General features: G+C 44.8%; 1 protein-coding gene across 1 annotated transcript; it reads left to right on the top strand.

Moving 5' to 3' along the window:
• Positions 1 to 489: 489 nt before the first annotated feature.
• On the top strand, positions 490 to 15,346 carry LOC137271864 (uncharacterized). The gene is made up of 6 exons (XM_067804255.1): positions 490 to 538; positions 11,652 to 13,090; positions 13,187 to 13,474; positions 13,523 to 14,290; positions 14,459 to 14,914; positions 14,963 to 15,346. Exons 1-6 carry the CDS (start codon positions 490 to 492, stop codon positions 15,344 to 15,346), a joined length of 3,384 nt encoding a protein of 1,127 aa, XP_067660356.1.
• Positions 15,347 to 25,083: the final 9,737 nt, after the last annotated feature.

Here is a 25,083-nt window from a genome sequence, read left to right as displayed (position 1 = left end):
ACCACCCTATCCCGTTAGTCGCCTCTTACGACAAACATGGGTTACTGAAGGACAATATTCTAACCCGGACCTTCACGGGTACGTTACAATGAGTGAGTAAGTGAGTTAAATTTTACGCCACACTCACAAATATTTCAGCTTTATGGCAGCGGTCTGTATATAATCGAGTCTGGACCAGACAATAAAGTGACCAACTGCATGAGCATCGATCTGCACAATTGGGAACCGATGTCATGTGTCAACCAAGTCACCGAGCCTCGCCTCTTACCACAGGCATAGTCACATTTCATAGCAAGCATGGGTTGCTTAAGACCTAGTCAACCCAGAAGTGAGTGAGTGAGTTTAGTTTTACGTCGCACTTAACAATATTCCAGCTATATGGCGGTATTCTACCCAGGACCTTTACGGGTCATATTTACAATGAGGTGTACGGTAGACACTCCGGTATATATACAGATAACGCTAAACCAAATTCTTCTGAAATCTTAGATGGCGTTCATGAGGAGAATTCTGATAAAGATTTCGTTGAACTTCACAGGTAAGACAGACTCTGATTGTCGCCAGACGAGTTTCCTCTGGCGGCCAATGGTAGTTAGTATTCAAACTGATTAACTTCGATTTTTGTGATATACAATGTTGTATGATTCTCTTTTATTAGTCAAAGGCGCATGAAAGATTTGACTTCACGCCTCTCCTGGAACATGAAATGAGTACAGATGCCCTTGAATCCGACAAAGCCTTGCACACGTCACCATTGTTCCCGCACACACAACATTAACACTGGATAGCCAGTGTCCGTCTGATCCGATAAGCGAGAACCGTAATAAGATTTATAACAATACATGCATCTCTGATTCTCATGATGATCTGACCTGAGCGTACCCACAGACAAGAAAGTATAAGCTGTGCCAGCGGTTTATATATTTGTTGGTCCGGTCCGGTAGAAATTTTGGCTTCTGTTACCCGTCTGGTAATGCGGATTTTTGGTGGGGTTTGTATTGTTCGGTCGAATGTGTTGTGTCGGTATCATAGTTTGAAATGTAAATGTGTTCTGTTTTCCCAGAATCTCTGACCCAGAAAGCGGTACCCAGGTTATGATTTCATAGTGGTATGACACAGGTAACACCTTTCATATATAACCGGAATCGAGAACAGTTTTACCTTTTTGTCTAGTGTTCTCTCAAAAGTCTCTCACACACACACACACACACACACACACACACACACACACACACACACACACACACACACACACACACACACACACACACAGACAGAGGCAAACTGGATCTCGCCAAGCGCTACATGGCTGCAATAATTCCGATGTAATGTAAAGCCCAACTCAACTCACTCCCCCACGTTCTTTCAGCCTCTGACCCCAGTCCCACATCCTACCCGTCGTTTCTTTCATCCTTTACTTCTCCTCCGATATTTACACAGACTGACAGAGTTATTATCATAAAGCTCTGTCCACGGGGTGGTGGGGTAGCCTAGTGGTTAAAGCGTTCGCTCGTCACGCCGAAGACCCGGGTTCGATTCCCCACATGGGTACTATGTGTGAGGCCCATTTTCTGGTGTCCCCCGCCGTGATATCGCTGGAATATTGCTAGAAGCGGCGTAAAACCAAACTCACTCACTCACTGTGTCCACCAAACCCTGCCACTGACACACGCTTCATTCCCGACTACAGTTGGACGACCGCTCAACGAATACATTCGACCGGGGCCGTGTGGACAAAGAACCAGCCCCGAATCTGTATACGATCCAGTCTGTGGCGGTGGAGCTGTATAAAGTTCCAGTCCCTTCTGACAGTGATGCGTATCCTGTGTTTCGATGGTGCTTACCGCATGCTATGTTAGACAAGCTAACGCGAGGCATATTAAAATCATATTTAGGCCATTACTTCAACTCGACTTTGATCTCGGTGCAAATGTGTTTAACTTCGTGAACTCAGGCAGGACGACTGCTATGAATACGACGAACAAATAAAATTAATGGTGCTGAGGATTTTCCCCCGCGCATGCGTGTACGTATCCGTACAAATAGTATATATACACCTGGAAATTAATCAAGCAACACCCCAATTTTTTCTATTGGAGCAACTTTGAAGTGTTCTGACAATCAAAATATGCCGGGTTGATATAGTTTGACACTTTTTTATTCAACAGACGATCTCTGACAAACAACTTAAAGGGAAAAAGTATCAAGACTTTGCTTTATTGCAACGAAATCCAAATTCTTAAAACTGTCTTAAATTCATGAAAAAATGGACACAATTTACTATTCATCCACAGACGTTGTTGTCAGGTGTATTAACACAAATGTCACATGGAAAGAAAGAACAGTCATCTGAGAGTCTGCACACCGACTTTCATCAATATCTAGTGTGTCCTCCCTGCGCACGCACCACCGATTCCAGACGCCTCCTCATTCCTTGGATGAGTCTCCGGATCTGATTCTGGGGGATCCTGTTCCACTCCTCATGCAGGGCAGCCGTCAATTCGTTGAGATTATGGACTGGTGGGTCTCTCTGCCTCACACGACGGCCAATAAAGTCCCACAAATGTTCAATGGGGTTGAGGTCAGGGCTCATGGCAGGCCATGGAATTCTGTCAATTGCATTTTGCCGCAAAAAATCATTTACAGCATGCGCCCTGTGAGGTCTAGCATTGTCGTCCATAAATATGGGTCTCGTTGCCAGAGGATGGTTCTCAAAATGAGGTACCACAGCCCTGTCAAGAACCTCCTGTTGGTAACGAACACCGTTAAGGTTGCCACGGATGGTAATGATATCCAACTTGCAGTTCATGGAAATGCACCCCCATACCATAACGGAACCTCCCCCAAAGGCCACAGTCTCCTGGATGTTCCGTGGAGCCATTGCTGTGTTCCTCTGCCTCCAGACCCGAGTACGACCGTCCACCATGTGCAGCAAGAACCGGCTCTCATCTGAGAAATGGACCTTCCTCCAAGAGGCAATGTTCCAGTGCAAACGGTCATTACACCAGGCCAGTCGGGCTGCCTTATGGGCTGGAGACAGTCTGGGTCGCTTGATTGGCCTCCTTGCCCGGTATCCTGCAGCTTTCAGACGATTCCGAACAGTCCTGTTCGAGATGGGTCTCCCTGGAAGCCACTCCTGTCTCAACCGAGAGCTCGAGTCGAAGGACCTGCGCCGTACAAGTCTCAGTAAAGCTCTGTCCTCCCGGACTGTGGTCTTCCTGGGTCTTCCTGGTCTAGGCAGGTCTTTAACTTCATTAGTGGCCCGGTATTTTTTCAAAAGTTTTGAAATTATGGAATGATGTCGTCCGATTTGAGTCCCGATTTGTCTTAGAGACATACCAGCATTCCTCATGCCGATTATTTGCCAACGAGTGGCCTCTGATAATTTCCTACGTGCCATGACATTGAAATGAATGAAAAACCGAATGCAATCGACAACCTGCGCTTGTAAACACCCCAGGGAAAAAGTGCATTTTTCGAAAGTTGAGGTTAAAGCAATGCACGTGCGCTGTGCAAGCTTCACGCGCGTCATATCAACCCATGAAAAGCTCATGCTGTATGTCAATACATCAAAATTGAATAATCAATCATCAAAATTACTTCGTTAAACTTTGTTAAGTTTTTATGTGTCTTTGAATTTGGTGTTGCTTAATTAATTTCCATATGTATATATCATCATGATTGATATTCTTTAAATATGACGGCTCCTGACCTGACTGGGTGACGAGATGTGGAACTCACCTATTGGTTCATGTGGCCTGGGGCGCAGGTGGTTCGAGCGTCTGGGGCGCTGCAACTCACCTTGCGTCCCTTGGGAATGTCAGAGTGGTTTGATCTTAAACTGTTCAGTTTCTGTTTGTTTTGTTTGTTGATTTCGTGTTTTACACCGCGTTCTACAATATTACATCTGTATGGCGGCGGTTTATAATTAATCGAGTCTGGAAGAGACAGTCCAGTGATCAACAGCATGAGCATCGATCTACGCAGCTGGTACACGACGGCGTGACTGCCAATTCAGCGGGAATGACTCCTCGATCATGTTAATTGATATTGCTCAGCGCAGCGTTTTGTTTGTTTTTGTTTGGTTTGGGGTTAATCTATTGGTTTTGTTGTTTTTTTTGTGCCGTTTTTCTCAATAGTAATGCAGATTAAATCACAAGAAATGGCTTCACATATTGTGCCGATGTGGGAATCGAACCCGTCTTCAGCGTGACGAACGGAGGCCTTGACCACTAAGCTAACCCGCCGTCACTCGCGATGTTCTAAGTACGTAAGCAGTCTACAATTATGTAAAACTGGCATTCATTACGCGTTATTTAAAACCTGAAGTATAGGTTCCAATAAACTGTTGTATTATAATAGTCAGCGCCGGTGAACGCCGCATCTGGAAACTATGTGCTCTATAAATCCATTTTTATTATCATCATTAATATGCCATCAATTCTTTCGTCTTAATATCATATACTGCTCCATCGATGAGTATCCCGAATGATATAAGTCAGTGACGCATGAGCGACCATACTAAAACGCTGAGATGATACAACATGACAATATGGCACCCTTTACCTAAACAGTTAGTACCAGATTACGCCCCATTAATCCAAAGAATGTTCATTCATCCTGATGTTGCAATGACTTTGACCATGCATTTTCTGAACAGCTTGACCTCCAGGTGACAATGACGGCGTCATGACCGTGCAAGTTGACATTAAGATGACCATCCGTTCTCGAATACCCTGGAGGTCCGCCCACGCACATCCCACCCACGCCTAAATGTGATATAACCAGACCAAAATCGCTCAAACGTTTAACTTGGTCCCGTCTATCAACAGAATGATTGACATTGCATTGTGCCCTGAAATACGCGCCATTCAAACGGTGACAGCTCTTTCAGTCTGGTAAAGATACATTTTTGACAAAACGTTAAATAATAGTCTATTTCACCCCTCATTACAACCCTTGATTGTCAAGTGGGAATATGTAATCTATATTGAGGGCATGTGATACTGCCCTAGTGATGTCCGTTGTATAATCTTATTGACACCTGTCAATTCTGCCGGTGATAAGTGGGAGCTATTTCACATGTACATTACATGAGATCGATACACACTGATGCATTCTGAAAGGTGAAAGGTACACTGTGGATGGGAAACCCTGATATCATTAAGCTTGTTTTATCATCAACACGTCAATCATTATTGCAACCGACGCCGAAAATCACCGAGTGCTAAAACCACCTAGTCTGTGTATACTGGTTCAACCTCATTGCCAATGTCCACATCATTTAAAACTTTGTTACCTTGGCGAACTTACTCATTTCAAAAACTCATTTATTTTCAAAGGTCATGACCCTGTCTACCGTAAATTTCTTTCGAGTTGTCTGAATCGCCTGCCACAGAATATAATCGGTTCTAATTACTATATGAAAGTTTTCAAAGGTCAGACAGCTATCGCAATGCAAAGCAAAACGACGGTTATTGTGTACCACTTAACATTCCTCAATTCTCTCCAAATCTCGTCACAGCGAGATTATCCACTTAAAGTCGACGATCGTATCTGACCCTTGTGATCAGTCTTCCTTCAAGTAGCATCCAGTGTTGAAATTAGTATTCACGCCCGACAAGGGCTGATTCAATCAGCTTTAATTGTTCAATAACATTTAGACGCGTCGCCTTCAACAAACGCGACAAGAAAATCTGGTGCGCTTTTCCCACCCACGAGTCGCAGACGCGAAGTTTAATTTGTAAGACCTTTGAACAAGCGAGGAAAATTTGGCTATCGTCTTTGAAAACCGATTGTCTAGCTAGCTTGATGTTTTCGCTGCTTTAGACTTGTCGACAGACACCTTTGTGCCTCTGCCGTTTTCAATTAAGGGAAATCTAAATTCTGGGGATATTTGTTGTCGTTCAATAGTTTCAGAATATCCTATTAGAACACAAAGGACATGCTATTCAGATTGTGAAAAACGTTATATTAAACCATTCTATCCGTTAAAAAGGTGTTTTCTTTGAGAAAAGATAAAATGTTTCAATAGTTTCTACAATATTATTTTCTTTTAACATATGTGTTTAAATACATATGCTGCTATTAAATTAACGTATGGTATATTTTGATTCGTTTTACCTCACTACCTTTACAGCAGTTAATGAATGGTAATCACTTCTGATCCGATGACTGCACTGAATACGCAAGCAAAGTGGGTACGTTCCAGATTACGTACTTCAGTTATGATATAATGGAAACAAACCTATTCTGTTTTTAACTTCAAATGTGATTAACCGTTTATTAATTAAGGTGGGGAAACAATCAAAACTTCAAACGGAACAGGTTATTCCTTATTTGCTTGCATTCAAATACCACGCGCGTCTGTCGGCCCCTCCGTTCGTCCGTCTTGTTTGTATATCTGTTCTGTCTGTCCATCCGTCCTGTCAGTTTGTTCTGTATATTTGTCTGTATCGCTACACCTAAGACTGCATAAAAAATAACTGTTTCACGGGCACATTTTTTTCAAAAGTGACTTTGAAAAACATTGATAGAAAAAAGGGACGAGGGAGGAATACATTTTTATTTTTTCCTCTCAGAAATACAGCTTGGGAAGTTTAGCACGTGTCAGTGAGTTGTAGATTCAGTCACTCTCGTTCTTGCAGACACTCATTCTTACGGTGGACAAATGGATGATCGGGACGCGGGCAAGTCAAAATTACTTTTAAAATGACAATAAATTGTTACCCGCGCAAATAAAGGTGACACGCCGTTGCCCGACAAACATTTCATTTTTTTATCTTTGTATGTTATTTAAACAGATAAAAATTAAAATAATTTTCAAAATTTCACTAGATAATTGCTAGTGAGGGATGCACGCCCCCTTAGAACAGTGTTCATATAAATAGAGATATTATTTTAAATAGAAATATTATTTTAAATAGAAATATTATTTTTGTCTTAACTCCGCGTATTTCTTGCATGTGAAGAAATAATGCACAGCAATTTCGACTGGATGACCGCGCGAGGACGCGGGGCTGTCGATGATGTTTAACGTGCTGATAACCACATATACTCAGGTCCAAAGAAACTGTTCCAAGTTATGATCCAACTGTTCCTTTATTATGCATTGTAGAACTGTACCGAGATAGCCATTAACTGATATTGAAAGATGTGTTGTCTACGACTCCCATCAACAGTTGTTTAATATGTGATTATCTTCTGTTTAAATTTTGAAAGTTTTTTATATTTTTTTCAAATGTAGGTGTAAAAATTTGTTTTTGATATAATATGAACTTAGCTTACTGTAAGTGTTGTATTTTCAAATCGCACGTGATAAAATCAACTGAGAGGTATAGTCTCTTTTGCTCCTCAGTATAGTTTAGGGTAACGTCATATAAAAAGCATAAATGTTCAGACACCTGTTTATATCATTTCACTAAATTGTGGATAAAAATACTTCATCCTTGTTACGTCGTGTTAGTCTATGGTTTGAGGCTTGGTTGGATTTCATTTGGAGATGACATTTCTGACTGATTGCCATCTAAACGTCACTTAAGTCGTCGTAACAAAGTTTGCCAACCAGACACTTGACTCTTGACCTTAGGTGGAATGTGGTGTGAACTGCCGAAATGTATCGATTGCTGCCACTCCTCTGGCCTGTCCAGCCTCCTTTGGTCCACCACCACGCTGACCACACACAAGTACCCTGCATTCCTTCTCGCCTATTGCGCAACCGGCAACCAAAGGTGGACCCATTCACACATTGTGCAAGACGGGTGTCCAGTCACACAAAGGCAACGTGAACGCGATCGTTACTTGCTCAAGTCTACTCGATAAGTTGAAACGGGCTTTATTAAGGGACAGACATGCTGGCGACATGAAGATTAGAATGGTCAATGAGAGAAAGTGGACACGCGCGTTCGATGGTGGTCAAGCCGCGCTAGGTGATAAATTATTGGTCATTACTCGCTGGACAGCCTAATAATCACATGTTCGGATCAAACACTGAGAGACAATCATTCCAATTGTTGCTGAGAATAAGAGAGCGGTCGCACTTCTGGAGTCGGGTGGAGGGAGAGTAGAGTTGAGCCAATCCCACCCTTGTCCTCTGTCTGACCGCTGTCCGGACTGAGAGTTGTCACATTATACCCACTACTTGACCAGGGCCGTTTGTTTCTATACGTATTATTCCGCCTAGAAATAGAAATTTCAATACACTTATAATCGGAATACATCAAAGGTTTTATTGTGGGTTAATCTCTGTTCTCACGTCCCCGATATCAAGTTGCGATTGACATGAAACCAGATTTTAACTATCACTTCTCCCTATATCATGTACAGCTTAACATTAATCACACTGTTTAATTGTTTGACAACGTGTAGCCAATATCTGCAATTGCAACGTCTAGAGTCACGTGATCCTAGTTTCCCCGTCCCCCGAGGCAACCCCCCAGGCTCTGTGCTACACCGTACAACCAACCACGCTGCGCTGTTGGCATTGATTCAAACTTAATAACAGGTGTTAGTTGAAAACGGTTGATCTTAGACGTGAAGCCAGGGTTTGATTACTACCACAACAAGATCTCTGCAAATTATATACGATTCTGAAGCAATTATCAGCTGTTAAATTTCCGGGAAGGAGAGCGAAATTAGTTAGTCTAATTCCCATCACAAATAAACGATGAAATGCTCATTAGTGTTTAGTCATGAATAATTACACTGAAGGTTTACACACTGTACACGCCATTGTTTGTGTATGATTACTTAAGTTACTGTGAACGTAAAATAGAAAATTATTTTCGTCTAAAAAATTAGCTGCTTCTGATATGTACTTCCTATCAAAAGTTTATTTAAAGTTTTTCACTAAAAACACTCACTATAGGTATATGTATATAGCCTCAACCAAGATTGAATTCTCTACTAACTTCGGGGAACAAACTGCAGACCTTATTCAGATGAACTGCAGAAGGATCATGCATCACATTTGCTGAAAGATATATGCAGCTGCGTTCTGGTGTAAAGTTTTGTTAAGAATTCGCCAATATTCACTGATTTTTTATCATTTATTGAATTCATGACAATAACTTTTAAATGTTACGAATTTGTTTTATAATACATCAGTTCGTGTGTAAACAGTACCTTTAAACAGTATGGAATATGTGGCAAAATCTAGTTTAGGACAGTTGCCGAAAGTAAGTGGCTGCATTTACACTAGTGAGTCTAAAATTTTGATGGGTAGTATGCATGCATACATGCACGTATGTCTGTCTGTGTGCATGCATGCATGTTATGTATGTATGTGTGCGTGTGTGTATGTATGCATGTACGAATGGATGGATGTGTCTATGTGTGTGTATGTGTGTGTGCTCGTGCGTGTGTATGCAAGGTTACAACAAACCATGTGGTCCCTTTGAGTTACAGCCATAGTTGACTGTACTCAGTAATGTTCTGTGGTAATACCATGTATGCCTGATGTGCTTGATAATGTTAAGTCGAAGGAAATTGGGTAGGGTGGGGTAGCCTAGTGGTTAATGCGTTCGCTCCTCACCCGGGTTCGATTCACCACATGTTCCAATGTGCGAATACCATTTCTGGTGTCCTCGCCGTGATATTGCTGGAATATTCAAAGACTATACCCACTCACTCACTCACTCACTCACTCACTCACTCACTCACTCACTTTAGGTTACGAGAGTTACGAGTAACGCATTGAATAGGACACAAAAAAGGAAAGTCTGGCAGGCAGTTGATGCAGAACGATAGGCTATAGATTGGTACCGTCGAAGAGACACGCATAGTTACTACCTTTATAACGAGCCTGGTTACAACGACTTGACGGATATGTCGAACTATTGTTTTGATCACGGCCTCTTGCTGCATATTTTAGTCTAAAGTGTACAACGAATTACGGGGCATAACGAACACAAATAGCGATTCCCTTTCAGTGCGTCATAACAGTAGTATACTATACTATGTGAGTGAGTGTGGTTTTACGCCGCTTTTAGCAATATTCCAGCAATATCACAGCCGGGGACATCAGAAAAGAAGTTCGTTGTGGTCATGTGGGGAATCGAACACGTGTCTTCGGCGTGAGGAGCGGACGATATGACCACTAGGCTACCCAGCCACAACTGTACATAACAATTAACGATAGCCTTACACATATATACTGAACAGCACAAGAAAGGTAACCAGAGATTCCAAAAACCAGAGTTGCGTTTCTTTTGCTGTTCAATATATTTGCGGTCAATCCCCTACACATGATAGTGCCGACACCTTTAAAATGCTCTAAACATTCTAATTCCATTCTTTTTTAATATTCCGATAAAGGACTATTGATACGGTTGAATTATTAGGAAATCGATGGAGATTATTCCACAGTATTTTCAATGATAAATCAATATGTATTGATACTTTCAACAAATTCTGTAAAATTACAAATTTAATGTTTCCGATCTAATTCCATTACTTTTTTCTATTTGTTATTGACTCTTGTCATGTAGACACATTACCACGCAGTATAGATGCTGATCAGCCCCCGCGTAGATTATCGTTAATTAGGTCCAGTTGAAAGAGCATCTGCGGCAGAGACTCTTGAAATAGATGCCATGTTATCGGTATACTCGTAAATTACGGCGATAAAGAAGAGCGCTGTTTACACATGGAACTAGTCGAACCTATGTGTATTCGAAATACCTTTCCTAATCAACTCGCATTTCCCGAAGGCATAGAACATGATCACACACCCACTTGAGTTAAATATACGATCTGATTTGGTCCTCTTATGTGAATGCTGCCCTGCCGCGGGTGACGTTCTCAACGTCAAAACGCTGAACGTTGCGTCAGAGTGATTAATTTCACTTTGTTTGAGGAGTGTCTTTTGACAAAACGCTGGTTTCAAAAAGAAGTCAATAGTGATTGTGTATATATCAACATTGAATATGAGCATGTTGATGATGACAGTGAGCGAGTGAGCTAGTTTTACGAAACCCTTAGCAATATTCCAGCAATATCACAGCGGGGGACACCTGAAATGGGCTTCACACATTGTACACATATGTTGTCTCGAGCCCGGGTATTTGGCGTGATGAGCGAACGCTCTAACCACTAGGCAACCCCACCGCCCCCGATAATGACGTAAGAAGCTTCAAATACCTTAACGTTTTTTTTTCGTCTGACCCCGTTCTACGGCGACGGCAGGTTAATCGAGGCTGGACCAGACAATCGAGGGAACAGTTCGGTAGTTTGGTTAGGACCTTGTCTTTCAGAGACCGAAGCTCATTGAGCAGGTTTATTTTCAAAATCGTTTCGTTTTTTCTCTGTTAACTGTTTGTTTTTGTCGTGGTAAGAATGAATGATTGATATGATGACGAACGTCAGCCTTGCAACTGCCGTCAGCGAAACTGAGCGTGACATCATTAATACGGATGTGTAAATACTGTAGTTTGTAGACAGTTGTATTGACAGAGAAATGACAGGGGAACATCCGTCTAAAGTCATTTCAACTTAGTATTGTGGCGTTTTGTGCAATAGTCGGTTGGCTATTTGGCTGGTGGTTTGACGCCGCCCTGAGTAATATGTTTTATTTACCTTTTTAATAGAAAATGTTAGTTTGTCTATCAGTAGGAAGTCATACCTTACCAATGAGAGTCACCTTTACTCCGGAGGTGATCCTTACCCTATTCTGGAGGTGATCCTCACCCTTACCCTGGAGGTGATCCTCACCCTCACTCTGGAGGTGATACCCACCCTTGCCCTGGAGGTGATACCCACCCTTGCCCTGGAGGTGATCCTCACCCTTACTCTGGAGGTGATCCTCACCCTCACTCTGGAGGTGATACCCACCCTTGCCCTGGAGGTGATACCCACCCTTGCCCTGGAGGTGATCCTCACCCTCACTCTGGAGGTGATACCCACCCTTACCCAGGAGGTGATCCTCACCCTCACTCTGGAGGTGATCCTTACCCTTACCCTGGAAGTGATCCTCACCCTCACTCTGGAGGTGATACCCACCCTTGCCCTGGAGGTGATCCTCATCCTTACCTTGGAGGTGATCCTCACCCTTACTCTGGAGGTGATCCTCACCCTCACTCTGGAGGTGATACCCACCCTTGCCCTGGAGGTGATACCCACCCTTGCCCTGGAGGTGATACCCACCCTTGCCCTGGAGGTGATCCTCATCCTTACCTTGGAGGTGATCCTTACCCTTACTCTGGAGGTGATCCTCACCCTCACTCTGGAGGTGATACCCACCCTTGCCCTGGAGGTGATCCTCATCCTTACCTTGGAGGTGATCCTTACCCTTACTCTGGAGGTGATCCTCACCCTCACTCTGGAGGTGATACCCACCCTTGCCCTGGAGGTGATCCTCATCCTTACCTTGGAGGTGATCCTTACCCTTACTCTGGAGGTGATCCTCACCCTCACTCTGGAGGTGATACCCACCCTTGCCCTGGAGGTGATACCCACCCTTGCCCTGGAGGTGATACCCACCCTTGCCCTGGAGGTGATCCTCATCCTTACCTTGGAGGTGATCCTCACCCTTACTCTGGAGGTGATCCTCACCCTTACCCTGGAGGTGATCCTCACCCTTACCCTGGAGGTGATCCTCATCCTTACCTTGGAGGTGATCCTCATCCTTACCTTGGAGGTGATACCCACCCTTGCCCTGGAGGTGATCCTCATCCTTACCTTGGAGGTGATCCTCATCCTTACCCTGGAGGTGATACCCACCCTTGCCCTGGAGGTGATCCTCATCCTTACCTTGGAGGTGATCCTCACCCTTACTCTGGAGGTGATCCTCACCCTTACCCTGGAGGTGATCCTCACCCTTACCCTGGAGGTGATCCTCATCCTTACCTTGGAGGTGATCCTCATCCTTACCTTGGAGGTGATACCCACCCTTGCCCTGGAGGTGATCCTCATCCTTACCTTGGAGGTGATCCTCATCCTTACCCTGGAGGTGATACCCACCCTTGCCCTGGAGGTGATCCTCATCCTTACCTTGAAGGTGATCCTCATCCTTACCCTGGAGGTGATACCCACCCTTGCCCTGGAGGTGATCCTCATCCTTACCTTGGAGGTGATCCTCACCCTTACTCTGGAGGTGATCCTCACCCTTACCCTGGAGGTGATCCTCACCCTTACCCTGGAGGTGATCCTCATCCTTACCTTGGAGGTGATCCTCATCCTTACCTTGGAGGTGATCCTCATCCTTACCTTGGAGGTGATCCTCATCCTTACTCTGGAGGTGATCCTCACCCTCACTCTGGAGGTGATACCCACCCTTGCCCTGGAGGTGATCCTCATCCTTACCTTGGAGGTGATCCTCATCCTTACCCTGGAGGTGATACCCACCCTTGCCCTGGAGGTGATCCTCATCCTTACCTTGGAGGTGATCCTCATCCTTACCCTGGAGGTGATACCCACCCTTGCCCTGGAGGTGATCCTCATCCTTACCTTGGAGGTGATCCTCACCCTTACTCTGGAGGTGATCCTCACCCTTACCCTGGAGGTGATCCTCACCCTTACCCTGGAGGTGATCCTCATCCTTACCTTGGAGGTGATCCTCATCCTTACCTTGGAGGTGATCCTCATCCTTACCTTGGAGGTGATACCCACCCTTGCCCTGGAGGTGATCCTCATCCTTACCTTGGAGGTGATCCTCATCCTTACCCTGGAGGTGATACCCACCCTTTCCCTGGAGGTGATCCTCATCCTTACCTTGGAGGTGATCCTCATCCTTACCCTGGAGGTGATACCCACCCTTGCCCTGGAGGTGATCCTCATCCTTACCTTGGAGGTGATCCTCACCCTTACTCTGGAGGTGATCCTCACCCTTACCCTGGAGGTGATCCTCACCCTTACCCTGGAGGTGATCCTCATCCTTACCTTGGAGGTGATCCTCATCCTTACCTTGGAGGTGATACCCACCCTTGCCCTGGAGGTGATCCTCATCCTTACCTTGGAGGTGATCCTCATCCTTACCCTGGAGGTGATACCCACCCTTGCCCTGGAGGTGATCCTCATCCTTACCTTGGAGGTGATCCTCACCCTTACTCTGGAGGTGATCCTCACCCTTACCCTGGAGGTGATCCTCACCCTTACCCTGGAGGTGATCCTCATCCTTACCTTGGAGGTGATCCTCATCCTTACCTTGGAGGTGATACCCACCCTTGCCCTGGAGGTGATCCTCATCCTTACCTTGGAGGTGATCCTCATCCTTACCCTGGAGGTGATACCCACCCTTGCCCTGGAGGTGATCCTCATCCTTACCTTGGAGGTGATCCTCACCCTTACTCTGGAGGTGATCCTCACCCTTACCCTGGAGGTGATCCTCACCCTTGCCCTGGAGGTGATCCTCATCCTTACCTTGGAGGTGATCCTCACCCTTACTCTGGAGGTGATCCTCATCCTTACCTTGGAGGTGATCCTCACCCTTACTCTGGAGGTGATCCTCACCCTTACCCTGGAGGTGATCCTCACCCTTACCCTGGAGGTGATCCTCATCCTTACCTTGGAGGTGATCCTCATCCTTACCTTGGAGGTGATACCCACCCTTGCCCTGGAGGTGATCCTCATCCTTACCTTGGAGGTGATCCTCATCCTTACCCTGGAGGTGATACCCACCCTTGCCCTGGAGGTGATCCTCATCCTTACCTTGGAGGTGATCCTCACCCTTACTCTGGAGGTGATCCTCACCCTTACCCTGGAGGTGATCCTCACCCTTACCCTGGAGGTGATCCTCATCCTTACCTTGGAGGTGATCCTCATCCTTACCTTGGAGGTGATACCCACCCTTGCCCTGGAGGTGATCCTCATCCTTACCTTGGAGGTGATCCTCATCCTTACCCTGGAGGTGATACCCACCCTTGCCCTGGAGGTGATCCTCATCCTTACCTTGGAGGTGATCCTCACCCTTACTCTGGAGGTGATCCTCACCCTTACCCTGGAGGTGATCCTCACCCTTACCCTGGAGGTGATCCTCATCCTTACCTTGGAGGTGATCCTCACCCTTACTCTGGAGGTGATCCTCACCCTTACCCTGGAGGTGATCCTTACCCTTACCCTCGAGGTGATACCCACCCTTACCCTGGAGGTGATCCTCACCCTTACTCTGGAGGTGATCCTCATCCTTACACTAGTGGTGATCCTCATCTTTACTCTGGAGGTGACCCTCACCCTCACCCTGGAGGTGATTCTGATTCCTACCGTGGAGGTGATCCTCACCTTTACCCTGGAGGTGATCCTCGCCCTTACTCTGGAGGTGATCCTCAACCTTACCCTGGAGGTGATCCTCGCCCTTACTCTGGAGGTGATCCTCAATCCTATAACGGAATTTCAAACAATAAAAACATTTTAATTAAAAACATACCAGCTATATGGCGGCGTTCTGTAAGTAATCGAGAGTGGACCAGGCAGTTGGTGCGGTATAGAAACTACTGAGATAAACGGCTTGTGAGTAATTTTTAAACCAGCAAAATAAACGACAGACGAGTCTTTAATATTCAGTTGTATGTTAAATAAACAAGGTTACAGTGATAGACAGTTTATAATTCTAATACAATACTATTCACCACCAGTCTATGAATATTCGGGAAAAAATCTTAACTATTCATTTACCAAAGTATTGACATTTCGAATAAAAACAGATGCACTGATTGAAGATTGTTGATAGCTTTTGAAAGTTCAGTGTATTTTGTTAAAATGAAACGTCGATGTCACTAGACTTATGATCGTAAATCCACAGTAGTCTCCTCGCACCTCTCAACAACCACCCTTTATATATCTATCATACAGTTCTAGATGTTTCTAACAAAAAGCATATCACACTACGATCATTTAGAAATTACAGTCTACAATTGAAAATAGTCTAAGTAAACTTATCCTCAGTACTTTTCGTTACACTCCACCACTGAGTTAAACAAAACCTTATGGGAGGTCGCGTCAGGTAACCTTTGAGATTGACCAATCAGAACACAGCTTACCAAATCGCGAAAGTGGACATTCGCACATCCGAATGCTATTTAGCTCGCTTCCGGGTGATGCAAAACGGCGTACGTACAACCATGACAACAGTCGCTGTCAATAGTGTTTTTTGGAAATATTCAAGGATGAAATCTTAGCTAATGGTAACGATGTCAACAGAAACCCCAAAACGTATATACTGCATGGTCAAATATGCGGATTTTGTTTGTGGGGAGATCTGTAAGGTAGATCAGGCACCCTTGCACCTACAGATCAAACCAGTTTTACAAAAAGAAAAAAGAAAATATTTATTAAATCAGAGGTGATTAACAGGAATGGGTAGTTGGGGTGGATGGCCTGGTTAATACATGTCATCGTCCTCATTGCCTGGTTCATTGCTCATTACGTTGATCACTCGATTGGAGTATCAGTAATTGAAGTGGTTGCAGTGAGTGAGATAGTTGGGTTTTACGTCGTTTTTAGCAATATCACATCGGAGGAAACCAGAAATCGACTCCACACATTGTACCCATGTGGGGAATCGAACCTGGGTCTTCGGCGTGACGACCGAACGCTTGAACCACTAGGCCACCCCACCACCCCCAGACATGGTTGTAGCAACATCAGCAGTAGAGATAGTTGATGTGGTCGTAACAGCAGTAGAGATAGTTGATGTGGTAATTTCAACAACAAAAACAACAACAACATTAACCACCGTCGCAAACAACACAGCAATGAGTAACAGTTAGTTTCGCCGATACTGTAAGTGTACGTTATGCTGTTACTGAAACGCCATCATTCCTCAGTCTCGAATACGCCAGGCAAGGTTACAAACGATGGTCCAAGCAAATCCGATTGTCAACAACTGAAGCCATTATGAATATTGCTATTGTGTTGCGGCAACACTGTAATGTGAATAGGCACAAATAAAACGATTTGCTGTGCGTTTGTAAAATAGACCAGGGCGCATTTTACACGCGTAAATCAAAGCATATTATTTCTAAGTGTTTATTTTCTAAACAAACCCGTGCCCACAGTGCGTCAGGTGGTGTTCTATCTGCACGTATATCGCAGACATTTCTCGTTTCCAGCGGCACATACTCTTTCCCTTATGGCCGTCTGGATAGTACCCAACCTTTCTGACGTCCCTTAGGAGGAGATCCCGGGTCAGCTGTCGGTTTTCTTATAGGTAGATACATTTCAAACACCACTTTACCAATGTTAATCTCTCACAGCAACACTAAGGCACTGACAGAATATCTTAGATGGAATAACCGGTGGAATTTTATCAACGTCTTCTAGGGATGCCGTGCGAATTTGCCCACGTAAGTTACCTGCCGGAATTAAAGTGTCGCCATCTTGCGGTGTGGTTTACTCAAGGGCAGACAAACACCGAAACTCGTGCCTTCTGTGAATATGGAGTCGAATAGAGTTATGTTTAGATATTGTTTTGTTTTACACGTCATTCAGTATTGTTCCAGTTCTATAACGGCTGTCGGTGACTAATCTATCCTGCACCAGACAATCCAGTGATTGGCATTATGACCATCGACCCAAGCATTTGGGATACGATGACACCGGACCCGTTAGTCGCCTCTTACGACAAGCATGGTTTGCTGAAGGTCAAGTGCAACCCGGACTGAACTGGACGGTATCATGTTGCAAGAAGTCTGTTATATGTTGCCAAGTAATTACAAGTGGAAAATCGCTGATTGCAGACATCATACACAAGTCATTAACTCTATGTGCAATATTTAATTAAACGAGCCCCGTCTCTGTGGTTGACTTGTTGCCGGTGTGAGCTCACTCACCCCTTCTAATCATCCCTCATTCACTCACTAAGCTCACACACTTACCAAAACTCACATAGTCGCGCACTCATCAAAAACTCACACACTCAATCTCTCACCTCTAAACCTCTTGCCTACTCACACAGTAACAGATAATTATGAAAGGAAACATACAGATCTGGGAACAACGGAAGAAGAATCACAAAAAAATTATGAATCTTGATCCCCCTTCCGTTATGGCCATGCAAGCTGTTATTGCTATTCTACAATACAGACGGAACTGACATGTGAAGCATCTATGATTCGTGGCACGCCAACAATGCAATTTGTCTCACGACAGGTATAACAACGCTTGTAACAAGACGTATTATAGAATCCAACACAGACATGCGTTCCGCGAACGTCGGTTGTCGTGGGCATTCCGTCGAATGGTGCCGTTTCGGGGAAGTACATCCCACGGTAGTCAACGCGCGCATAAAAACAGGACATTAATAAGTATTTGTCCCACCTTACGTATCACGCAGTCATATATCAGACTGCGCATGACAAAGTCTACACCGACAACGCCCAGCTGTGACGTGGAGATTAACGTTTGAAAGGGAGGTAATCGAGTTCGGGCTCGTTAGTGCAGTAAATGTTTTGAGTAAAAGATATCTCTGCTCCCATTTGTTTTGTTAATGTTTTCCCTTCTCCACTGAAGTTTCCTACATAAGAAATGTGCATGTCGTTTAAATGTTTAAGGAAGTTAAACTGCGTGCCCTGTGACCGAGACTGACACGAGGTGGCTGTCGTGTTCCTCCAAACATTGTAATTCCGTGGACTGAAAGTGCTGTTTTTCTTATTACAATCTCCTAAATACGTTTATATGGTAGGTTAGATTTTTCATCGCTCTTGATACTGGAAACCGATGGAACCGTATTTGTCTGAAGCTTTACTATATGAACAGGTTTGAATAAATTGTTAATCAATAATAATGAACGGACATTGAATTTAGTAATCACGTTCATCCTCTTCACATCGTGACCGTAACAAAAGATATAACACAATTAACTACAATGGAAGCTGTCAAAACCGGCGTCTGTCCAATCCGGCAAGTTGTCAACACTGGCATAAAATCAGTCAGTCCCAGTCATAGCTTGTATATTTACCATCCGACACCTTGTTTAAACCGGATTATTTCTTCAGTCCAAATGAGTGCCGGTGTAGACATTCGTATTTCTCGCCCAAATTCGATTTCTCATTTAAACTGCATACTTCATTATTACTTGTCTGGTTTTGTCTGTTCCAAAAGTCACTGTCAAGACCTTTGGACAAGCATCCCAATGGATAACATACAGAGGTTTTTGTTCTGGAACACACTCCCAGTGAAATGCTCTTGTCATTTTGTGAGTGAGTGAGTGAGTTGCGCCGCACTCAGCAGTATTCCAGCTGTATAACGATGGTCTGTAAATAATCGAGTCTGGACGAGAAAATCCAGTGATCAACAGTATGAGCATCGATCTGCGCAATTGAGATACGACGACATAAATCAACAAAGTCAGCCAGTCTGATCACCCGATCCCATTAGTCTTCTCTTACGACAAGCATGGATTACTGAAGATCAATTCTAACTCGGATCTTCACGGATATTTTCATTTTGTGCTATAAATTACTCCGTTGTCATCATATTCGTTGATGTTCTTTGAGCAACATTCCGCGGATGGAAAAAAGTACCTAACAAATGTACTTATTTTCCACAGAATATATGTGCGGAAAAGAAGATTCGGTTGAACTTGACTTGATCGAGCTGCTTGGGGTCATTATCATATCAGGGTCCGCTCCGCAATGCAAACTTCAGCATTACGACTATCGTGAGCCAATGTTAAGTGAGTGACTTAAGTTTTGCGCCACTTTTAGCCATATTCCAGCAATATTACGACGGGGACATCAAAATCGTGCTTCATACATTATACACATGTGGGAATCGAACGTGACGAGCGAACGCTTTAACCACTGGGCTACCTCACCGTTGAACTTGATATTATTAAGCTGTTTTAAATCATTATCATTCCTAGGTTTCGTTCCACAAGGCGATGCTAAATGCATCAAGTATCGCGAGTCCATTTGTTATGGTATGAGCACTATGATCACTTCAAAGATAAGATCGCTCCGTGGGACGCTCTACACTCGCCATGTGAATGAGTGAGTGTGGTTTTACACACTGTTCAACAACATTCCATCGATGTCATGGTGTGGACACCAGAAATTACCGCCACCCCTTGTACCTTCAGCGCGCAAAGTGGACGTTTAAAGTAGTAGTCTACCCCACTTGAACTAACGCGGCCCTAGGCTTCTCCAATCGTAGGTGAATGGAGAAAGCGTTAGTTGGAAGAGCTGTGTTCGATTCTCAACATGAGTGGAAAGAAGTTTTCTTGCTGATTCGGTTGTGATGTTCCGAATATACTGCTGAAGCCTAAAACTTTAATCAACCACTGAAAAACGTCAAAAAGTATGAAGGGAACTGGACTTTTGTGTAAACAGTCGTGTTTAGGGACAGTCCTCTTTCCTTTGAATTTAAACATACAAAGCTGTGTCTTCAGTAAGTGAGTATGCTTTTGCACCGCCTTTAGCAACACCAGCACACCAGATCGGGTTTTTCTTATGCGGGGAATCCAACCAGAGTCTTCAGCGTGAAGAGTGAACGCTTTAATCATTAGGCTACTCTACCACACCGCACCGCACCGCACCGCACCGCACCGCACCGCACCGCACCGCACCGCACCGCACCGCACCGCACCGCGCCGTCATCAGACATCGTTCATCCCTACGTAGTTGTCACGTGTTGTGTCAGGGTAACAACAACTCCCCATTAAAGAAAACACTTGTCATACGGGGGCGAGTTAGGCTGTTCAGGCTCGATATTCACGTGTCTTGTCAATTCTTTACATGCTGTCTTCGTTCTCCAGGAACGGTGCTGAGTGTGATGTAAACAACAAACAAGTAAGAAGCATATTACCGTTTTGATGAGGGTGAGCAAGGTCAATCCACGATACGTATGTCGATACGATTCACGATACATATATTCACGTATAAATCTTTCTGAGCAAATTCCAGACTAAAAGCTGGCCGGAGACATATGTTCGTCCCAGCTTTGTTAGTAGTAAAATTAAAATGCTAATTACTATTCATTTACTGGCAAACCCTCAGGGAAAGATAAGTAACTTGACAAGAGTTGTATTTTATGAGATTATCGTCTTGCATCGATACAAAACAACCATATCGTGTGTCAGAGCGTTCTATGAAAACTCCTGTATCGTTTCAACCAAACTTTTCATGGTCTACTCAGGGTTAAACAAGATACCACGGCGACGGGTCTGTATTCTGATGAGGGTAAAAACGACATCCTTGAGACCCCCAGACTTCTCAAAGTTTGGCTTTTTGCAGACAGACCAGAATGTGCTTGCCATAACAGCATACGTATGTTTGTACGTTGCCTTGTTCGGGTTGTTTCGACATGATCAGTCATAGTTTGAGCTATTTCCACCTCTTCAAGTCAAGTCGTGTATCTACCAAAGATAATACCCCTCGCATTCGGAAGGGGAAAGGTCTACTCGTTGCATCCATCATTAGACTGGTGTATTCGGTCTGCGACTCCTGGTTTGTTTTCGCTTAGCACATGGATGCAATTGTGGCAGTGGAAGAATGCATAATTATAACACTGATACTATCACGGGGCTGCCGTTACACCAGGGTGGGCCAAATGTGCATGGGCTCTCATATAGGGCGCTGTAGTACACACAGACTGATGACGTCATAATGGCGACCGATGGATTGGTCGAGCGGAAAGGACTTTGTAAGGGGAGCTGCGATCTGTGAAGGTGATGACGATGTCTTGGTTTTGTGAGGCCCCGTTGTTGGTAGCCGTATTTGGTTGTCCAGCAGACGGAGCAACACAAGTATGGAAGCCATATTGCAATTAGTGAGAGTCTTTCTTTCAAATGCCGTATGTGAAGGGTCAGAATCCCTTTGTATTTGATGTAACAGATTCGTGAATCACAAGCAAGACGTATCACCGACTACGCACTGAGATCGGTACTATGGACGATAGAAACGTGATGCCACCTACAATGCACCAGCAACCATGGAGTCTGATACCAAGTCATTTGGGTCAGCTGTTTCTGAATACAGAAGGGCATGGCCGAGGTTCGATTCCATACATGGGTACAATATGTGATGCCTATTTTCCTGGTATTCTCCGTCTTCAAACGAACATCTTTACGAAATCGTTACACCCCAGACGACTGGTGAGCAAACAATAACGAATGTATCACTGCACGGGGAAAGAGAGGAAAGCAAATGACTCAGGGACCATGCAATCGCAGTGGTGGATGCTAACATCGTCGAGTCGTTAAATACATGGCAGTTTTTTGGCCTACTCTAGTGTGGAAATGACCGCTTTATTCCCCCTTCTCTTAGTTTGTCTTAACTACGCCATCAGTTGGGCGTAGTTCTCGTGTCTTTTCTAAACTACGCGTGGACGTAGTTCTCGTGTCTTAACTACGCCATCAGTTGGGCGTAGTTCTCGTGTCTTTTCTGAACTACGCGTGGACGTAGGTCTCCTGTCTTGCCTAGTTGGACGTAGTTCCTAGGTTTCTTATATGAATCCCGAAAGGGCGCAGTTCTTATGTCTTCTCCACGCCGCTAGTGGGGCCTAGGCCCAGTGTCTTTTTCACTCCTCTCGAAGGTCGTAATTCTCGTGTCCTATCCTCTCTGCTCGTGGGCTGTAGGATTAGTGCCCTATCCGCTCTGCTCGTGGCTGTAGGATTAGTGTCTTATCCGCTCTGCTCGTGGGATGTAGGATTAGTGTCTTACCCACTCTGCTCGTGGGATGTAGGATTAGTGTCTTATCCGCTCTGCTCGTGGGATGTAGGATTAGTGTCTTATCCGCTCTGCTCGTGGGATGTAGGATTAGTGTCTTATCCACTCTGCTCGTGGGATGTAGGATTAGTGTCTTATCCGCTCTGCTCGTGGTATGTAGGATTAGTGTCTTATCCACTCTGCTCGTGGGATGTAGGATTAGTGTCTTATCCGCTCTGCTCGTGGGATGTAGGATTAGTGTCTTATCCACTCTGCTCGTGGGATGTAGGATTAGTGTCTTATCCGCTCTGCTCGTGGGATGTAGGATTAGTGTCTTATCCACTCTGCTCGTGGGATGTAGGATTAGTGTCTTATCCGCTCCGCTCGTGGGATGTAGGATTAGTGTCTTATCCGCTCTGCTCGTGGGATGTAGGATTAGTGTCTTATCCACTCTGCTCGTGGGATGTAGGATTAGTGTCTTATCCACTCTGCTCGTGGGATGTAGGATTAGTGTCTTATCCACTCTGCTCGTGGGATGTAGGATTAGTGTCTTATCCACTCTGCTCGTGGGATGTAGGATTAGTGTCTTATCCGCTCTGCTCGTGGGATGTAGGATTAGTGTCTTATCCGCACTGCTCGTGGGTCGTATGCCTAGTGTGTCTCTACGCCATCAGTGGAACGTAGGTCAGACATAGTTCCACATAGGTATCTTAAGAACTTGACCAGTTCACGTGTACTTCCAGGTTTTAGTACGTGTAAGTACGCACTGCTGCTTTTTATCAGGGTAATTACCATCAGCCTTAGATTGATACGGTGTAACCATATGTAAAAGTTTTAAAAAGAACATTATTTGGATGTTTCATATGGAAATGTTCATTGATCCAGGTGCGGGGGTTCTCCCGAACTACGCAAAACATAAACAAGAAATTTAAACCTAGAACAACAAATGTGCCCCACCCTGTTCCGTACATCCCGGTGCTTACCTTCCCAACCACAGTGCCGTGTTTTCATCCTCAGACAGCCATCCCTCCAAGTACCCGATTAGCACCTCCCTCCCACCATATACACCCCGCCCCGCCACGATGTACCCCAATTCCCATCATCTATCCGTCCCTGCCACCCTGTACCTCGCCCCTTCTTCCTGCTACTCATCCCTCATCTACTACTCCCGTCCATCCTGTACCCCCTCCCTCCCATCCCGGCCACCCTGTACCCCATTCCCCTCATCCACCACTCCATACCGCCCTGTACCCCGCCTCCTCTTCCTGCCACAATCCCTCATCCACCCCTCACTGCCACCCTGTACCGCACCCCTCTCATCCTTCCGCCCCGAAATTCATCCAAAACTCCCTAACAGACTGTATAGCTATTCCCCACTCCCACAAACACGCGTACTTCCACCCCGTACTCTCTCCGCTCTCCTTCCAAACTGCAACCCTTCCACCCTCTCCTTTCTCCAAAGATGTCAGACCACCCAATCTCATCTCATCTTCATCCCAAATAGTTTCCGATAAAAGCGCCTACCCACCTCTCCTCTCTCATTATACCCCCTAACTCTTCCACCTGTCGAGCATCTAACCCCTCCCCCACAAGACGCACCTTCCCATCACTGCCCGTCACTACAAAGGTTAACGTACAACTGTATGTGGAAAGGACCCCAAATCTGGCAAACTGCAGACCACACGAAGACAAACCGCTCTTCAACGCACCTACTGCCCTGTACCCCTTGTATCGTCAGGACCCCGAGCTCTGTGTATAAGGCAGGGAGTGAGGGAGGCTGTCTACAAACATATAACACTGTTTCTATCAACACGGTCCAAATGGTTTCAAAATATACCGGCCGGAGTAAATGAATTTGTTGTTATGATATCAGAGGAAAATGGTCAAAATGGCTTCTCATGCTACATTAAAAAAATCCCGTCCGGAAGAATATCGTTTTAGGATATCAGAGAAAAATGATATCTTGTCTCGAATCCTCAAGAGTAACTTTCAGCTTTGTCCGAAAGGGGTCTGGAGACTGATAGGTCCAAGACAAGTAATGATACGTTCTCTGAATCATGGAGGGTTATTTACGAGGCATCGTTTTCGAGAATCCCTTTCTGCATCACTTTTTCCGAATTAGAAAAATCTGTTTACGAAGTTGTTTAATTACAGAAATATGTACCTACATCAAATGTATTTGCATCATTTCAAAATATTGGTGTATTTATTGTGTGATGAGGTTAACGTTGCTCTCAGCTTCCAACACGCGACGGTTTCCGCGCGTTTAGACACGTTGTAATATTTTAGGGTGTGAGTGGGTTTGTTTACGCCGCTATTTGCAGTGTTCCAGCAATATCACAACAAGGGACACGAGAAGCTGACTCACACATTGTAAGGGGAATTGAACCCTACCCGCGCCGTGACGAGCGAACGCTTTAACCACTGGGCCGCACACCGCTACGTTTAGGAAACATGAGGAAACACGTGTATTTTTGTACACGCTTAAGCTGTATTGTCCGTTCAC

Source organism: Haliotis asinina, chromosome 2 (assembly GCF_037392515.1).
Source record: "Haliotis asinina isolate JCU_RB_2024 chromosome 2, JCU_Hal_asi_v2, whole genome shotgun sequence".
Taxonomy (NCBI): Eukaryota; Metazoa; Mollusca; class Gastropoda; order Lepetellida; family Haliotidae; genus Haliotis; species Haliotis asinina.
Note: the sequence above shows the minus strand (reverse complement) of the source record. Positions and strands in the feature narration are given on the sequence as shown.

What these genes read in the sequence shown, in the direction of transcription:
- LOC137271864 (XM_067804255.1), top strand. Translation starts at nt 490, where the DNA reads ATGGCGTTCATGAGGAGAATTCTGATAAAGATTTCGTTGAACTTCACA. An exon ending in GATTTCGTTGAACTTCACAG is followed by an intron (nt 539 to 11,651) that starts GTAAGACAGACT and finishes TTTACTCCGGAG; the next exon opens with GTGATCCTTACCCTATTCTG. An exon ending in TCCTCACCCTTACTCTGGAG is followed by an intron (nt 14,915 to 14,962) that starts GTGATCCTCACC and finishes CTTACCCTGGAG; the next exon opens with GTGATCCTCATCCTTACCTT.